The 18800-nt window shown below is 42.4% G+C and overlaps 2 protein-coding genes across 2 annotated transcripts in view; both read right to left on the bottom strand.

The window, feature by feature from the left end:
• Positions 1-5555: 5555 nt before the first annotated feature.
• On the bottom strand, positions 5556-12006 carry C2H20orf204 (chromosome 2 C20orf204 homolog). Its single transcript, XM_051973608.1, has 3 exons — positions 11328-12006; positions 10890-11270; positions 5556-10826 (listed from the first exon to the last, which is right to left on the bottom strand). The coding sequence occupies exons 1-3, from the start codon at positions 11849-11851 to the stop codon at positions 10595-10597; spliced, it is 1137 nt and encodes a 378-aa protein (XP_051829568.1). The 5' UTR covers positions 11852-12006; the 3' UTR covers positions 5556-10594.
• A 4351-nt stretch (positions 12007-16357) lies between these two features.
• Positions 16358-18800, bottom strand: part of PRPF6 (pre-mRNA processing factor 6) — a 75918-nt gene continuing 73475 nt past the window's right edge. The window contains exon 21 of the mRNA XM_051976822.1: positions 16358-18515. Within this exon, the coding sequence (XP_051832782.1) occupies positions 18363-18515 (153 nt within the window). The 3' untranslated portion in view covers positions 16358-18362. The remainder of the gene's footprint in view (positions 18516-18800) is intronic.

Below are 18800 nucleotides of genomic sequence, written 5' to 3'. Positions count from 1 at the left end.
TGTCCCTATCTCTCCCCCGGAGAGAGGAAGGAAATATCATCATACAATGTCACAGATAGTTCTTCCCATCATCCAGAAAAAAAAAGAAAAAGAAAAAGAAAACAATTAGTCATCCAGTTCATCCCCAAAGGTTAGTTTCTTTATTGGAACCTAATTTAAAGGACCCCTGCTGAGTACAGTAGAAGGAGAAACTATTCTTGTTCTCACTCTGAGACCACTAAAGGAGGGTACTATAGAATTCATCATCTGTACACAGAATGCAAACACACTTGATTATCCCTGAGCATAATCAGAGGATTAACCTGTAGTAGAATGGCCAACAATGTCCCCCCACAAAAATAAACATGAGATTACTCTTTGCTTGACATTATCTAGCCCTTACTCTGCCCTCCCATTAATTTAAAGGTGAAGATCTTTAAAAAGGGCCTGAGACTCTGATTGTAACTCCAAGTCCTAGAGAAAAGAGGGGATGGGTAGTTAAATTTCTGTCCCCTACCTCAGAGACTTACCCAGCCTAGATTACATTTTCATGGCATGTGATATTCTATAGATGTGGTACCATTCCAGTGCAAATCCTCTCCACCCCTAATCATGACAAAGGCACAAATGTGGCAGAGAATTCCCATAGGGGAGCCTTCTTCTGAGATGTGCCACTCCAGAAGAAGAAGACTAGAGTCTTCAATATTGTGCCTTTGCATCTGACATTTGACAATTCATATCTGGCAAGAGATACTCAGTAGTCTTAGGCTGGCTGGGGGGGGTGGGATGAGAAGGTGGCATTCAGCCCTGACAACCATCATCCCTTAGAACCAAGGAAATAAAATGACAGGGACCACATTCTGCCATATACCCATGACTGAGACCCCTAGGACTAAACCTTAAAAAGGAGGAGGGAGAGACAGACTTTGTGAAGGGAAGGGGGAGTAGGGTAAAGAACTAGGTCCTGTGGGGGAAGAGTATTCAAAATTTGTGATTTGGAGGAGGTGATATCCTTTAGGAATAGGGGGACAAGACTCTGTGAATAGAGGCAGAGCACAAGACCGTGTTTGGGGGACATGGAAAAGAGGTGTTAGGCCTTTTACATAGGGTGGGATTTAGACAGTAGCAATCAACCCCTGTCAAACCACTTCCCTTTCATTACAAAAATAGGAGGACACAGCAGACATGTTCATTAATTTTGCTGAATTGGATCTCCTCTCCACCCCCCCTCGCTTTTTAAAGCTCTCTGAGAAAGATCTCTTCAGAGTTGATCATTCCTGTGACTATAACTGTGACACAACTCCAAACAACTCCAATCCCTTTCCCTGCCAACTCTGGAGGCACCAGAGCCCATGACTGAAAAATAACTAGACTCAGTTAAAAAAAGAGGATAGGGAACTAGACCCTCCCAGAAATGGAGGAAGCAGCCTCCTATCCCTGAGATGGCCTAGGGCAGCTCTGAGTTATTTCTATTTCCTCTTTTCGCCAGTTTCCTTTTTCCGGTTGTTTTTGCTCTAAATCCACCTAAAGCCCTAGAGGTTCCCCCCTGGATTTCATTCCATCTTTGGCTTTGTCCTTTCAAGGCCCCGCCCCTTCCCTCTTTTTTTTCCCATGATCACCCCCACATAACAATGCACACACACACACACACACACACACACACACACACACACCTCCCACATAACATGCACACAGAGAGATGAATATAGTCACACCCATGGAAAACACACACAAACATCATGCTGTCTGAAAAACATTCTCTCCACAATATGCTCCCCACTTCTCCACTTTCCAAATCCTGTTAAGGATATCACCATCTGTCTATTCACCCAGATTCAAAAACTCAAGGTCATTTTTGATCATTTTTTCTCCACCCACCCACCCCACCCTCTTTCACACACACACACACACACACACACACACACACACACACACATACACACACACTTGCTTTGTTACTAAGTCCGGGAGTCTGGACAGGTTGACTCAGAACCTAAGAATAATAAGGGGGGGGGGGGGTCGGGGAGGGGAGGCGGGAGGAAGGGAAGAGAGAGAATGGAGGATCTTGCCTTGAGGGAGAGGAGGAACCAAAACCTATACATAGGATTTGTTAATGCTCCCCACCCCTCCTCACCTTCAACCCCTTTCTCTTCATTCCGATTGCCAGGACTTTGGCTGAGAACATTTCTTTCCTCATCTAGATTATTGCAGTAGCTACTTACTGATCTTCCTGCTTCCTCTCTCTTCTCTTTACATTTCACCCTTCACACAGCTGCCAATATAATCTTCTGAATGTAGAGATATCACTACTAGACTACAAGTTCCCTGTGAATAGGGATCCTATCTTATCCATCTTTGTTTCTCTTCCAGTGTTCATTATATGACCCTTTACATTTTAGCCTATATCAGGTTATTAATAAATATTTAAGGAATGATGAATGACTGGATGGCATTCCCTCCTTCTCACCTTTCTTCCATCCCTGATTCTCCATGGTCTAATTAATGTTCCACCTACTTTATGAAGCTTTTCCCACCCACCTCCAAGCTGGCAGCCCTCTTCCTCCTCTGGACTCCTGTCCTTCTATTATATTACTTATCACATGTTTCCTTATGTTACAGATATTAGTGTCCATGTTTCATTGCTTCTATTGGCCTGTGAGCTCAGTGAGAGCAGGATTACTGTGAAATACTATCTTTCCCTAGACCTCAGGTTTTGTTGATCTGGCTCAACATCCTGTGGATTCCAATATATCCTTGGAGATGGTCTAAGGGATCCTTGTTTGGCTCCAGAACTTTTACCACTTACTAAACATTTTCAGATGCAGAACTTCATCTTTTGAACCTTCTTAAACTTGGTGAACAGCCACTCCCTGATTATCTTGTTCCCTTTCCTCTGATGTGGCACTACAATGAGATCCCCTGTTCTAATGTGCTCCCTTCCTCTTCTCTCTGACTTCATAATACACCAGTCAATAGGAAGGTTTTCTAGGGAACATATAATTTCACAAATATCAAACCAACTATCCATTTCTAGCCTGAATGCTACTTAAGACGTTTGGTCTAATTTTTAAGTAAAGTTCCCAAAACATAACTTGGGTTTCATGGAAGTGTCCATTTTCTTCATGGTCCCAGAAGAGAAGGATGCTTTCCAGCTCCAAACATGCTCCACTCTTCTGATTTGAGGATTGGTTCACTTTAGCTTTCTGGAACGAATTCAATTGTTCCTTCCTATAAATACAAATTTACTTTTATACAATCAAAACTTGTCCTGGTTTGATGGAAAACTGAAGGGAGGAGAGGTGGGTTCTGCCTTTTTTTTTTTTTAATTTCACTAAGAAAATCTAGAATATTGCATTCTATAAAGCTATCAGTACAAATTCTAGCAATTCCTTCCTGGAAAAGTTTATATATAGTCTCAAAGACAGATATAAGAGTCAGAGATATTCGGTAAATGCCTAAGTTGGTTAGTAAACATTACTAAGCTTCTACTATGTTCCCGGGCATGGTTCTTAGCACATGGAATCCAATAAAAGGCCAAAAAAAATTTGTTTTTATTTTAAACAGGTCTCTATTTCTCAAGGAGCTTAAAGACTAATTGGGGAGATACAAAGATATATATTCTTCCAAAGGAACATCTTAGAAGGGTTCGTCCCTCAAAAACTAACTACATAGTGAATTATTTGGACACAGCAGTCCACAAAACAGTCAATAATACAACACAATCTTTAGTCCTTTTTAGTTCCTTTCTATTTCTATGGTTTCTCCATGGCTGTGGCAGAAAAGGAGAAAGGATGTTAAGAATCACATTATTTTAATCATCTACAAACATTAATTTAACTATGGATCATCTAAATGTGGGCTCTTTACCAAATGAATGAATTACTGATCCAAACTATTAGTCACATCTATGTTGATATTCCTCCTATAAATGTCTGGAAGAAAAATAAGTTATAGCCAATGAAAGGCTGCATCACAGATTCTCCTCAGTAAACTTATAAAAGAGTTGTGAAAGTTAGCATGTCCCCAACATGCACCCAAGACCACAATAAACATCACTTCACAGAACACTTCATCATGTCACTATGCAATCCTCATCTTAAGCATAAGCAAAAAAGCCACCTTGAGGACAACTGCAGCTTACATGCCAACATTTGTTGCAGAGGGTGAATAGAGGAATTCTACAATAATTTAACAATATCCTCCAAATTAAGATAATCTATATCTTGATATTTAAAATTTGGTGATTTTCAATGCAAAGGAAAGAACAGCAAAAACCATATGGTTTAGAAAATATGGTTAAAGCTTAAGAAAGAGACAAAGATTTGTTGATTACTCATAAGACTTATGTATGTATATCATGGATATTTACTTTGAGAATATAATCTGGAAGCAAAGGACACGATGAGACAAGGTAACATTGCCAAATAAAATTAAATTATTGATAACTAAATGGACAGAAAATAACCAATTACTGATGTGGAAGTTATTTACAAATTAGCTGTGCACTCAAATCACTATTGAATAGTTAGGGTAAAGGACAGGGTAAATACCAAATTAGAAAAAAAAAAGATTAAAACAAGACAGCATGTGATTATAGCAATTCTAATTTGTATAAGCTTTGACTCAAAAAAAAAATTAGAAAATAGACCAACGTAAAAATATTCAGCGTTGTGCCTATTACCATTTTTTAGAGGAATTTAATTTGATGAAAAATTGCCACAATGACGTTGCCAAAAGAGCCGAGAAACTATCTCAGCTAACAAATACTAGATCTCCTTGCCAAGCAAAGGGCAGCCAAGGGCAACAAATACTTAAAGAATAAGTTCACTTGCAAAACATTACATATGATGTTAGACTATATTCAGTATCACCTCACAAAAAAAAAAAAAAAAAAGCAAAAAGCAGGAAAGAAAATGCTGGTACAGAAAGCTGTGTATTCAATTAAGCCATATAATCCCAAGCACATTTATAGATGGAATAGGAAGACGGAGAACAAATAGATGTGAAATGGAATATATTTGTTTTTGATAGCAATGGAATCATCACTTTTGGTTTCCTCTGCTTCATTATTCAATGTATTATTGGAGAAAGTAGAAATGGTATGGAAAAGATGCACTCAGAAAGAAGAGCTAGATCTGACCAAATCCAGGAGGAAAATTGTGCTAGACAAAATACGGTTTTATAGCCAATCAAAGACAGATATTGCCAAAAGAAGGAAAGATACTTTGTTTTAATCAAAAAAGTCCATAGTAATCCAAAAGGGCGATTAAGAAGATATTGGCACCTATCAACCAATATACTAATTGTTTCATCTTTGTAAAATCAATATGATAATCATCTTTGAAGTTATTCTTTATGAAAATGTAAGAAGGGAGCAGACAGACTTATGCACATGATTTTCTATAATAGACCACATCTTCACAATCACACAACTGATTAAGATTTGCAAGAATGCAAAATCTTACTGGGTTTATTATTTGTTGATTCCAAAACAGCATTTGACTAGGTAGGATGAAATGTTGCCTTAAAGATTCCCCTTGAGTGTTAAGACCATGTCAAAGTCCATGACAAACATGTACAGAAATAGCTTTGTTTAATGATCCTCTGAAAATTAACATAAAGCAAGGCACAAAACAGAAAGACATTTGTTCTCTGGAGTCATGGAGGATGTTCCATGAAAAGTTCAAATAGAATAGAGGTTCTCTACATGGGGTAAGAGACTACGGATGTTTCTGTTTGCAGATGATATAATGATTGCATTGAGTCCCATAATACTACAGGGTCTCCTCAGTGAGGTTCATGGTTACTTAAAAGACATCAGTCTAGTCCTTCACAATGGAAAAACCCAGTGGATTGCCAGATTGTGGCATGCAGTTGGGTGAGCAGACCAAAGAGTTAACTCATTAGTCAATAATCAATAAACATTTTATTAAGCATCAACCCTGGGCAAGGCACTGTGCTAAGCAGCAGTAATACAAATAAGAAAAAAAAAAAAAAAAAAGAAAGAAAGTTGCTGCCCTCAAGGAGTTTACAATCTAGTCTAGGAAAGACAATACACAAAATATTAAAAAGTAGGAGGTGGATCTAATGAGGGGGATTGGTAGAGAAGTCAGAGAAGTCCCAAAGTAGTGCAAATCAAAAGAAGTCTGAACTGAGCTCCATCCTTCAATGGAGATTTTTAGAGTATAGTTTCACCTTCCAATCAAAGGGACATAAATAATGAAAATATGGAGTATGAAGGCTGATCTTGTAGGATGATGAGGTTTTCCCAATAATGAAAGAGTCAGTTCATATGGAAGATGATGGCTCCATAAAGAAAAGGAAAACCAGGTTGATCATATTTGGCAAGTTGTTTGGGGCTTTTCCTGAATACAAGCTGCCACAAAAGCCCCCCCCTTTTTTTTCTAACATTAATACTGGCAACAGATTGTATAGTGGCCAGAGCATTAGAGTCAAGAAGATCTTAATTCAAATCTGACTTGAGACACTAACAAGCCAAGTCATTGGCCAACTATGGCCAAGTCATTCAACCTCTTTCCATCTCAGTTAATTCATCTGAAAAATGTGGAAAATAACAGAACCTAACTCAAGGATTATTAGGAGAATCAAAGGAGATATTATTTGTACAGCACTTAGCTTAGTGCCTAGAACATAGTAGGTATTTATTAAATGCTTTTCTTTTTCCTCTTGCCATTCAACTGTGAATTATGGAGCAAAACGCTCAGAAGAATAAAAAGTGCAAACCATCTGAAACACCAATGGAGAGGCATATAAAGTAATTTTACCACCAACAATTATTCGTTTGGAAGTAACATATATGGGAGGTATATGATCTGAAAACAAGCTAGGATAGTCACTGTAGTGAAGAGTAATAGTAGAGCCTAAACACTTCATTGCTATCTATTAAAAGAACCAAAGGTAATGCTCTACTTTGCTTAATGATCCTCTGAAAATTAGCATAGAATAAGGCACAAAATAGGAAGACATTTGTTCCTTAAGATCAGAGGGTGTTCTGTGAAAAGTCTAAATAGAACAGGGATTCCTTACATGGGGTAAGAGTCCATACCATTCATATGCATGCCTAACTTTCTACCCAGTCAATAAGTAGAGAAGAAAATATAGACACAGCATTACAAATCACCTCAAAATTAAATTACCTCTTACTCTTTTGTCCCTCCCACAGTGCTTAGAACTGTACTCTGATAATTATCAGTAAATATTTGTAAGTTGAACACAAAAATGCCTGTGCACATTCAGGCACATGTGAACGTAATTGCAAACGCACTACCCCTTGGGAAATGGGCCCGGAAACCCCTTTGATTTGGGAATAGGAAACAGAATCCTGTAGTTATAACTCCTTCCATGTCAAGCCTAGCTGCCTGTAAATTTCCCCAGACCTTGTACAGTCTACAAGAGAGACTTAGAGAATGCAGAAATCATCACTAAATTTTGACTGAGAAAGGTTGAAGGGATATTACAATAGTAGAGGGGTCAGACTTGTTCTTCTTGGCCCCAGAGGATAGAAATGAGCAAAAGGTGGAAGTGGCAATGAGAACAATGTAAGCTTGTTGTCAGGAAAAAGCTCCTAACAATTAGATCTATTCAAAAGTGGAGTGGGCTGTCTCAAGACCGGGTGGGTTCCCTTTCAGTGGGGTCTTCAAGCAGAGAGTGGATGCCTACTTATTGTTACAATAAGGTTTCCTTCTAGATGGCCAATGAAATCCCTTCCAACTCTCCAATGCTGGGGTTCCATAATTGCTTGGACGTCAGACCAGCTCCGTGTGTATCCTCCTTTCCCTTACTGGTTAATTTTCCACATAAGCTCAGGAATTCTTAATTTGGGGCAACATTTCACTATATTATTGTTAACTGTGGCAATTTACCAACTACATCCCTATTAGAATGTCATTCATTGGGAGGGTGGTTCCCATCTCTCTCCATCTTTTCAACCCTCTTCCCACAAATGCAGGTGGAAGGGAAAGGAGTGGTGGGGAGAGATAAAGTCTAGGATCAGGAAGGATCCCGAGATCTGTGGTGGGACAAAGGGTAGCCATGGGTTCTGGAAGCAGAGTTCTTGCCAGGCATCTCAGTCTCCTAAAGGAAAAAGTGCCCAGCGTGACCTCCGTCTGCCCCCTGCTGGTCACTAACATATCCAAGACTCTTGAGAAAGGAGAATGAGTGGGAAGAGGAGGTTTTGTCCTAGAGAACAGCTTGCCCATGCCAGGGCATACTGACCCCTGGTGGCCTCAGCACATGTAGATATGGATCCAAAAATACACTGAATTGTATAATAGAACTAACACTAAATCAAAATATCCCTCCCATTTCCTCAGACTTCTGGAACCAGTGGAAACAGCAGGGAAACTGGTCTGCTCTGGGTCCAAGGGAGTAGGGGTGGGGATGAAGTAGGTCTAAGGAGGGTTTTGGAGACCTTCTCTCTCAAAAGTGAGAGGGACCCAGATGAGTCTCACCCAAAAGAGCATCTTAGGTGCTGGTCCAGGAGAGATTCTATTTAGGTGAGCTTGGCCCAAGAAGGTTTGATTTAGGGGAAACTCCTATTAATGTGGGGCATATTTACCTAGAATGCTAAGGGCCCTCATTAAGCCAATTTATCTTGAATGGGAGAAGGGCTTAGAAGAATATCTTGTACCCAATAACCTGTAGGATATAGTGGGATAGCTGTTTCTGGGAATTGGGAAAGTTTATGCCCAGAAAACATCACTGAATACCACTAATATCAGGCCACGGAAGTAGCCTCCTAGGAGAAGTTTGTAGCTCTCCCCGATGCAAAAATCACTGTATCCCCTTATCAGAAAGATTAGACAAGCACAGAAAGGGAAGAGAGTTGAAGAGAGAAAGGGATAATAGAAGGCAAGAATTAAATGGGATCTCCATAGGCCATCTGCAGTTCTTTACTCCTCCTCTCATGAAACTCAGGAGATTATATATTTGAATAAGAGGAGCTCTTTTCCTTTGGCATTCTAGTTGACCCAACAGAGAAATCAGAGATACCAGGGCAGCCTACACCCTGTGACTAAGCTAAACACAGAAAGATGAGAAGGGAGGAAGGCATAGAAGGAGTGTTATAAGAAGGCTCAAGTCCATCCGAAGTTGGTGCAAGCAAAACAGACCAGATTGGCGTGAATGCCTACACTGCAGTGTTGTTCAAACTTAGAATTTGATTTTAAGACAGAGAAATTGAGTTCCCGTTGTTTTATCCTCAGGATTGTGAAATTATCCCCTTCACATGGAGAACTAGAACTGAGAACTGATCAGATTTGGAGTGGCCTCTTTCTCTGTGAGCAGATCCCAAACTAAGCCCCTCTTATCCTTCTCTCTCCTTTCAAGAGAACTTTAAGATTCCTACTGCCTTGTCTATGAGATAGAATAGAGTGGACTGCAGAATCAAATTGGGTCAGTCATTTCTCTTCCTTGTGACTGAGCTATGTGTACCTTTTCTCCAGCTCAGGGGCTCCCACTAGATACATTAATATCTGGAAGAGTCAGTGCCTGGGCAGATGTATATGTGAGCATGTCAGTCCAGGAAAGTTTGTACCAAGAAAAGTGAGTACTGGGACAGATTAATGCAGGGATAGGTCAATTCCAGCCTGATGTAATTATTGGCCCAGTGATATCCGGGTGTTACAGCCAAAAACCATTTATTTTTCAGAGGCGTTGAAGATTTTTCAAAGAAATAGCTAGAAACCTGGGCCTGACAGACTCACACCTATTTTCTCTAGGGATCCTAAACGTGAAGTGAGGAAAAAAGATGCACATAACATTTATGAAGCTGACGAGCTGAAAAGCCTGAAAGAGGCTATTCATTGTTTTGGAATTGTCCCAAAAGCCCCAGGTCTTGTTTTGTGTGTGTAAAGCCGGTACCTGATCTCTATCCACCATCTTTTATAGTCACTCCTTCCACGACTCCCCTCGGTCCAGCCATCCACCCTTCCCTGAGGCCTCGAAGGGGGAATATGGCCGTAGGACAAGATCCTTGAGAATAGCTGGCTGGGTTGGGGTTAGGCTGCCAGCGCCAGAGAGTAGAGAAATTCAGCTTCAGCGTAGTTTCTTAAGGGTATTGGTACAGAAAAAGCTTCCACTGTTTGATTAGGGAAGTGTTTTAAAATAGGTCAATCTTCGAAATATCACTTTTAGCACCATCATCTCACCACTTCACCTTCCCCGCACCCCGCATCCCCCAGCAGAACACTTCCCTCCCATCCCTTCCTTTATTAGGGTAATATATACAAGCGTAAATTGCTAAAGTAGTTTCAGCGACACGAGATTTCGGCTCCGACTCTCCATCCCTCCACTTCCACCCGGGATGAACTCCGACTCTCCCTCCCTCAGTCGAGGAATATAGAGATGAAGCATTAAGTTCTCCAAACCTAAGAATCCCTGACTGAACCGAAATGAAGAACGAGGAAATTCTCCGTTCCACCCTGCCCGCCCACACATCCAGCTATTTTTGCAGCCCATTGGTAGGAGAGGAGACATGGCAGGGGAAGCCATGGGGTCTCTTTCTCCAGCCCAGAAATCCCGAGACTTGAGGCCCGGGGCACGGAGGAGGGCATACCACGGACCTCCCCACACTCCCTTACTCCCATTTCTTCCTCTAGTAGCTCCCGGAGGCCGAAGCCAAGGAGCGTAAAGAGAACAATTTCTCCCAACAGGCAGCCAGGTGTTCCACGGCTCCCAAAAGACGCCGTCTCTGGCCCCGACCCCGACTCTGACCCGGGACAAGGGCAGGCTCCAGGTTCAGCTCTGGCTCCATCTCCGGACCTCGCTTCCGCTCCTGCCAGTCCTGGCTCAGCCGCTTCTGGCTTCGCTGACAGTGGGGACAGTGACAAGAAGAGGGTCAGCGGAAGTCCCTGGCGCCTCCCTTCTCCCAACCTCTATCCCTGTCCTACATGCAGCTCACACTGCTGCTCTGCGGAAAAACTGCGGGCAAAGCTGTGAGGGCTCTCTGTCCAGATGTCCCTCTGAGGGACAAGTTAACTGCAACCTCTGCTCTGTGAGGACAAGGCCCCTCCAGGAATGGGGGTGAGGGGCGGGGACGGACCTGATGCAGAGTCCCGCAGTACTCTCGGGTCACTGCTTCAGTGTGCATGGCCACCGTCCACACAGCCTTCTCCAGGGCTCCGCGGCGGCGTCCGGCTCCGGCCCCGGTTCCCGCTACAGACTTGCGCAGAGCCTGTCCCATGGACGAGATAGACATCAAGATGCGGTGCTCCTGGGGAGGGGAGAAGGGGAGAGAGAAGAAGAAGGTGACAAGAAAGGGACTGAAGCTGCTGTCGGTCTAGTTTCGCCCCCGTCATCTCTGTCCCGCCCCTCTCCCGTATTCCGGCCCTAGTCCTGGAAGAGTCCCAACTCCTTTTCCCAACTCTCTGGGCGGGGTGGAGCAAGAACTCTTCTCTGAGAAGTTACCTTTTCTGCCCGACAGGAGGCGCCCCCTGCTCGCCCTCGTCCCAGGCGCCTGAGACCCCTGGTGCTTGCCAAGTTTTTCTGGATAAAACCAAAGAAGAAACTGGCCCTGGCCCAACAGACATGAATAAGCAGCTCCTGCGACTCTTACCCATTCCCAGGCCCAGCCCCCCGGCCACAGGTTCTGTTCCCACAACCCATGGCCCTTCCCAAGAAAAAGCAGTCCCCGCGGGGTCTTTCTCACCACGGCTTGTAGCTCCTCAAAGATGACAGCGCGGTAATGCCGAAGCACATCGGGCACGTTGCAATCCTTGCGTCTGCCGCCGCGCCCTAGAGCCGAGTCCAGTATAGCCAGGAGCAGCATGCAGAAAGCAGGCTTGGCAAGCACCTGGGTGAAAGCGGGGTCTCGGGTCATAGAGGTCGTGATCCAACCCCCAGCATCAGCCATCTGGAAGAAGCCGCCACTTCTCTGACCTCACCCTTTCCCACCACCACCTCCAACTCTGCAGAGGTTCACTATGTCCATGGGACAGTCACTAAGGCATACTTCCCCAGTCATAGCATCCTGTCATCCAGGCCCTTTGCTTCCCTGTCCCATCCCTCTCCCTCTCCCCACATCCTATAGCTCTGAGAAAATATGAAGGGTAATATTGAAATCACTTGTTTGTGCACTTCTCCTCTTACCACCTGGTAAATGTAAGGGTTACTAGAACCACCAAGGATGTATGTCTGATAGATACATCCATATATGACTTTTCTTCAGCTGCCATTGTCCTCCCTCCCCAAATCATTATTCTGCTCTCAAATGTGGGATTCATATGAGTCCTCTGCTAAGATACAGTTCGGCTGCCTCTCCATTATCCACTTATCGGATACTTATGGATAATGTAAAATATAGGCCTTCCTAGACCATAGAATAAAAACTGGAAATGTGCTGGGAAACTCATAAGCGACACTCCTAAGACCGAGTGGAATCTAAATACAGACTCCTCCAAACCCTGTGGAATATTCATACTACACTGATTGCCAAGGCTTGAAAACTGGAGATCTGCGGGCACTTCAAGGCCAAATAGAATAATCAACTCTCCATGATCCCCTCCCAATACTCCATCTCCAAAAACAGAACATCTAAGAAACATCTTTCTTGCAAGTCCCTTCCAAATTTGGTCTCCCAATCTACCAGTGCCTCAACTTTTCAGTGATTACAGACATCTAAGGCCACATACTCCCAGGTTGGGAATCCTCTTACCCCCAGGACAGGAGAATATAGAGATCAGGTGGTTACAATTAGGATCTTGGGGTGGGAGGGAGGGAGGTCTCTTCAGAGTTCTCCAGAACACATTTTGTGCCAAGACCAAGACATAAGCAGTAAGTGGGTGAGATGAGTAGTTTAGCTGAAGGAGGAACATTTTTGAATGGATGCCTTGGTGAATGAGAGCAGGTAGGTTGAAAAGATTTGGTCAGTAGGAATGTGTTAATAGGTGAGTGCATAGGAGTTTCTGGTGCTCCGTATAAAAATTAAACTCTACTCAACCACACTAGTGCATTCAGATTCTCTAGAGAAACCACATTAGGACAATTGGACAGGGTTTCCCACAAGAAAAAAAGGAAGAATAGACCATCTGCCTTGAGGGGACAATGTAATGTTTCCTGAAAGCAAAATGCTGGATAAAATGACTGAATACACAGCCTCTGTACTCAGTAGAGAGCCTGCTGAAACGCAAGACTATTGCACAGAACAGGTTTCTTTCATGAGGGACCCCAGACCTTGAGAACCTTACATGTAGGAAGAGGGAAAAAGGCACAGTCAGGTCTTGGTTTTTTGTTCAAACCACCCAGAGGGACAACTCCAGTGGATTCCAAGGGTATAATGTCTGGTCCTATTGAGTGCCTCTTCTGTGTGCACCCAAGTTAGGATCTTCCCCCACCTCAATACACACAAATACATAAGCATCATTTTAGGCTGAAGGCACTTTAGGTTCTCCCTCCCAGTCCACCAGGTTCCACTGTTCACTGCATTGTGGGAAGCCAGAGAATCCAGTCCCAGAAAAAGTACATCTGTACCCATCCCCCCTCTCCCCAGCAAGACCTTCCACAAGCCAACTTGTTAACCGGGAAAGGGGCCCCAGGGATCCTGCTGGGTTACAGGAACCATTGCAGGGAGTTTCCCAAAGGGTAACAGGAAAGGAAACAAAAAACTAATTAGTATTAAGGTAGTTTCTCCCAATAAATTTCACGTTTCTGAAACTCCCATTTTTGGGAATGGCCCACCAGGAAGCATACTCTGAACTCCAACACAAAACCTGAGTTGCTTATAAGGGCTCTGAACTCTCAAACCTCAGTCTATCTTTTTTCCAGGCTGCATCCCAGTGCCCCAAAGTAGCTAGAGAACTTTTTTCCAGATACCCTCCCCCAAAAAAAAACCCAAAACCCAACCAAAGTTTCCTTCCTCTTCCTCTCCAGACCAATTACCCTGATTCCCTAACCCTAACCCAGCCCCCTTCCTTCAAGACTCATTCCAGGGCTCTCACTACCCCTCCAAACCTTAGATCGGATATCGGCTCACCATTGGGCTCTCTAGGAGCCAGGTTCCCCTCAGGGTCCCCAATTCAGGCAGAGAAGCCTCGAGGCATGGTCCCTGCTGGACCGTACACAGCAGGGGGTCCCTGTCCCAGCCTCCCCTTCAAGCTGTGGTACCGTAGCTCAGTCGTTCCCCCTTGGGCCGATGACTGCCAGAATCCCTAAAAGTGCCCAAGGCTCTGCATTTGAAGTTGGCTCCACCAGGCGATAGGGGAGCAAGAGGGAGGGAGTGTGAAAGGGGGAGGGAAGGGGAGGGAAGGAAAGGGGAGCCCTTCGGAACTGCCAATCCTCCCCTCTCCGCCTCTTCATATCCTGTCTCATCAAGTCTTTCAGGCAGATGATCAATTAACCAGCCTTCTGCGCCGCCTCCTTCAGCCAAGATCCCCTCCGGAGAGCCTTTGGTTGATTCTTGATTAAACTGTTATCAGCCAAAAGGAAAAAAGACACATTACAGGAGCGACATGTTGGTCTGACGGGTCGGTGTGAGGTCAGCGAAGGTAGGAAAGAGCTCAAGCGGTCTTTAGCCTGGTCTGACTGGAAGCAGAAAGAACTTAGCCGCACAAGCCGGAGCTCAACCCAGCAGAGGCCAATTCTGTGAGGTTTTTACCGTCTCCGCAGCGCCCCTCACTAATTTAGCAAGAACAAATAACCTTAAGAGTCTGTAAGGTCAGAGTTGTGAAGTACTCGTGAAGCTGAAACCCAAAGTTAAATTTCCATAGGCCAGTTGTCTCATACTTGTCACCACCAACAAGAGAAAAGCACATTCTACACTAGTAGCCACCATTCCAAAAGCCCCTCGGGAGAGGAATAGGGACAGGGCCCAGTGGGATGAGACCAGCACCCAAACTTCCCAGCTGGAGAAGCCTACAATTAAGATCTGTTTTCTTCCCTTTCTGATGAGATGTACAACTTGATTCGCTGAGGGCTTCCAAGGCAGTGAAACCAGAGGCCTGTATCCTATGGCCTTTTGTCTGCTTGGGATGTTATCCAGTCCCACGTTGCCCAGAAAAATCCTAAGGGTCATATTCCTGTTGTCCTGACTGATGCTGCTGCTGCTGCATTGGGGTTTTGTAAATAACTGTTTCTTATCTATTAAGATTGGGCTTTCATCCCCTTATAACTCAATGTAAAAGCTTTCTTTCAAAAGACGTATTTTCTGCTGATTACAAGAAAGCAAAACAAAGCGAGAATTTGTCAGCTTCCCTAAGCAACCAATGCCAGATAATGTGAATGTGACCTGACACCATCCAGTCCTGTCATGTCCTAGCAGCGCTGACCTAGCTCTCTGATACGGGGACTTCCAGAGACCACTGTGGGAGAAGTTTGTTGCCAAAGCAGGGAGCACTTTCTCTACAGAATCCGGTTCTTCAGATAAGAGGCTAAGCTGCACCTAATTTTGGCACCCACCTACTCCTCTAAAGTCAAAGCCCCTGTTTGAATAAATGGGGGTATGGAAGAGGTCTCTTGGCTTGCTCATCATGGTGACATCATTTCTCTGGGTTAGAGTAGAAAAGCCTCTTCTGGAGTGTGCAGAGATAGCTAATATTTCACAGAGCAGTTTTTTTTTTCTTTCATTTCTGAAACAGAAATCTTTCATAATTCTGTGGTTCTTCACAGAGAAAAGGAAAAAGGCTCATTCCACCTCAAACAACTTTTCTTCTCCAAATAGTCAACAAAAGAAGCTTCCAATACCCCTCCCACCTTTTTCTCATGCACAAAATCCTTTAAATCAAATGGGTGGCAAACCAAGGACAACCTAGCAAACCTGGAACTGAAATTGGCTCCAGAGCACAAAGAGCAAATTTCCTTCATGGAAACAAGGTTCTCAGCCTATACTAAGGGATTCTATAAAATGAGTTGACTAAGAGAAAAAATCTTAAAAGTTCCTTTCTTGATCTAATTTTCTAGGAATCTCTGAATCTATATAAAGGATAATGCAGTAGAGACAAATTACTTCACTTCATCAGACAGCATACCCAGCTCCAACTTCAAAACAACACACCAGATTCTTCTTTCTCCAATTTCTATGGATTATCTACTTTCAAGGACAGTGGAATTAGAAAAGAAATCCTACTAACTTTGAATTGTATGAGCAATCGCAAACACTAGGTTTCAGATTCAAAGATATGTACTCTTCAGGAAGTTTTGTACATCTCAGCAAGAGTATAGTCTGCCAGAGAAAGAAACATCTCAGCTATTATTATCTTCTTTCTTTCCCTAGGTCACCTATCATATTCATCCTTTTGTAGAGGTCACTGTTTCAAGACAGAGTTTTTAAGTATGAAAGTAAATAGAATCTAGAGCAGGCTAGATGGATGGTAAGCAGAGAAATGACGGAACAATCTAAACCAAAAGTACAGAAGAAAAGAACATGTAAAATTGAACTTGCCTTTATTTTTGGAGCTAACATTTGAAGTTAGAAGTTCAGTTTTCCATTGTTTCTACTGGTAATTTCAAGTCAATAGCAAGAAATCAGAACAATACATGTAGTTTAACTGTCTCAATATTTTTTGTGAAAACAGCACTAAATATCAGAGGAAACTCAAATGTAATTTGGGGAATGAAGAGAGGGGGACACACAGGACACATCTTAAATGAACCATGTGCAGTGGGGAACAATTCTGAATAATTTTCTCACCAAGTACCCTGCTGTGGATCACAACCTCAGGAAACAGGCGGCCTTCCTTTCAACTACAAATTTCTTTGTTTCTGCAAATTTATCTCTATAATCACTTAATGTACACTTGATGCTGTGTGTACACAGGGTCTCCAGAGAGGAAGGGATATTTCTAAATGAAATGAAAACATAAGCGAAACCTGGAAGTATATACTACCACTCCCTACATATTAAATCATCATGGATTTAAATCATCTCAACATTAGAAAGAAGTAAAGAATTTTAAAATTCTTAGATTATCCAAAAGATAGTCTAATTCCTATTCCTATGCTCTCTATAAACTGAAATGTAAAACCTCAATCTCATGGTTGTTTATATTTATATAATCAACAAGGACTAATTACCTTTGATCACATAAATTATTTTTTATAACAATGTATTTTTCTTACCCAGTTCCTTAAAGGCAACACAATGTAGACTGGTAAAAAGCTGATTAAACTGTCTTTTGGATTTCCATATATGAGATGGTACATAATAGATATGGATAATGGGCCTCAATGTCTAGTGCAGTGCTTCATATAATAAAGGTTTAATAAATGTTGAAAAATGATCATCATTCACATTCAACTCATCCTTGAAGAAATAAGTAGATTACTTTTTCATGGAAAACAGTGCAGTTTGAGAATTTTGGTTTTTGTGGAGTTAAAAAGGTTAGGGTACCAGTCAGCCATTGTTTCTAATTACATCCCTCAGTTTTTATTAATGAGGCCTTTAGAAAATAACATCACAGGCAAAATACCTTCCTCACATGCCAAGAACAAGTGTCCCCAGAAAGGAATCCTTATTTCTCAGGAAATATATGATTAGCAATTCTTCTAGAGGGGGTGGTTCTTTGAGCTGGGCAATTTACATGTTCAGCTCTGCACCAGCTCATCCATGGTCCAGGGAACTGTTAGCTTGAACTGTGGCTAGAAACTTCTATCATATGATCCCTGAGGAGAACTCATGCACACAATTCACTGAACACTTAAATGCTTTTTATTAAGCTCTTTGAAGCAACATATTTTAAAATTTCAAATTTTGCATTATATTTGCTGCTGAATACAACTATTTATACATTCTCTCTCCCTCTCTTTCTCTCTGACAAGTGCACGAGCGTGCGCGCACGCACACACACACACACACACACACACACTCAGTATTAAAAAAAATTACAATGAATTCAACTCTAAGGAATATAGGAAAGCTAAGAAGGCCAACCCCATTTTCTCCAAAACATAATTTAGAGATTCAAATGACATAGCAACAATGTTTTGTTTGTTTGGTTTTTTTTCCCCACTGAGTCTTGATGAGTGACAGCTTTTCAGTATATACCTACTATGAATTTGAGTAGTCTATGACAATTTTCGATGGAGAAAACTCAGAACTGGACAAATCCAAAAATGGAAAAGGAAGTAGAATAGGGCAGTAAAGAATAATCCAATAACAGATTATAATTATTAAACCTGACACATAGATTAAAAAAAAAAAGATTTAATTAAATTTAAAGAGCAAGTTAACCCATTTAAAGAGATTGCTTGCCCAGCACATCAGCACTCAAAAATTCTAATGTCTCAAAGACATGGTATGCACAGTTCATCTGGAAAGCATCTTGCAGTACAGCTACTGGGAGACCTTCCTTTACCTCCCTCCTTCTGGACCTTGGATAGCAAGACAATGCTACTTTCTCCAGGGACAGTGACAGGAATGGATGGAGCATCAGTTAGAAGGTGTTTTTAATCTTGGCTGCTACAAGCACAAGGATCTCCCCAATCTTTTTCTGCCAATTCTCAATGTCCTTGGACACTTCACACCACAGTTCCCCATGGCGGGGCTCTGCATTTTCACAGCGCTTCTTAACTTCTTCCTGCTGCTCCTAGAGGAGGAATCAAAACAACATTTTAAGCAGATGAGTATCTACTTTCATCTGAAGGTTATCAACTCCAAGATCCCCATATATTTACTCTATCCCAAACTCTAGCACAAACCAAAACATATGACAAGATTTCAGTTTATAAAGATTGTGTTGAATAATTCAGGGACAATAAGTTTCCAACAAGGAGAGTCAAATGTTAATCAGTGACAGAGTAAAGAGACATGCTTTCGTTTAGTCCTATTTATTTTTAGTCTGACAATTAACATATGGTCAATTCTCCACCAT

The sequence above is a fragment of the Antechinus flavipes genome, chromosome 2, assembly GCF_016432865.1.
Source record: "Antechinus flavipes isolate AdamAnt ecotype Samford, QLD, Australia chromosome 2, AdamAnt_v2, whole genome shotgun sequence".
In the NCBI taxonomy this organism is placed as follows: Eukaryota; Metazoa; Chordata; class Mammalia; order Dasyuromorphia; family Dasyuridae; genus Antechinus; species Antechinus flavipes.
This window is presented reverse-complemented; position numbering and strand designations above follow the sequence as displayed.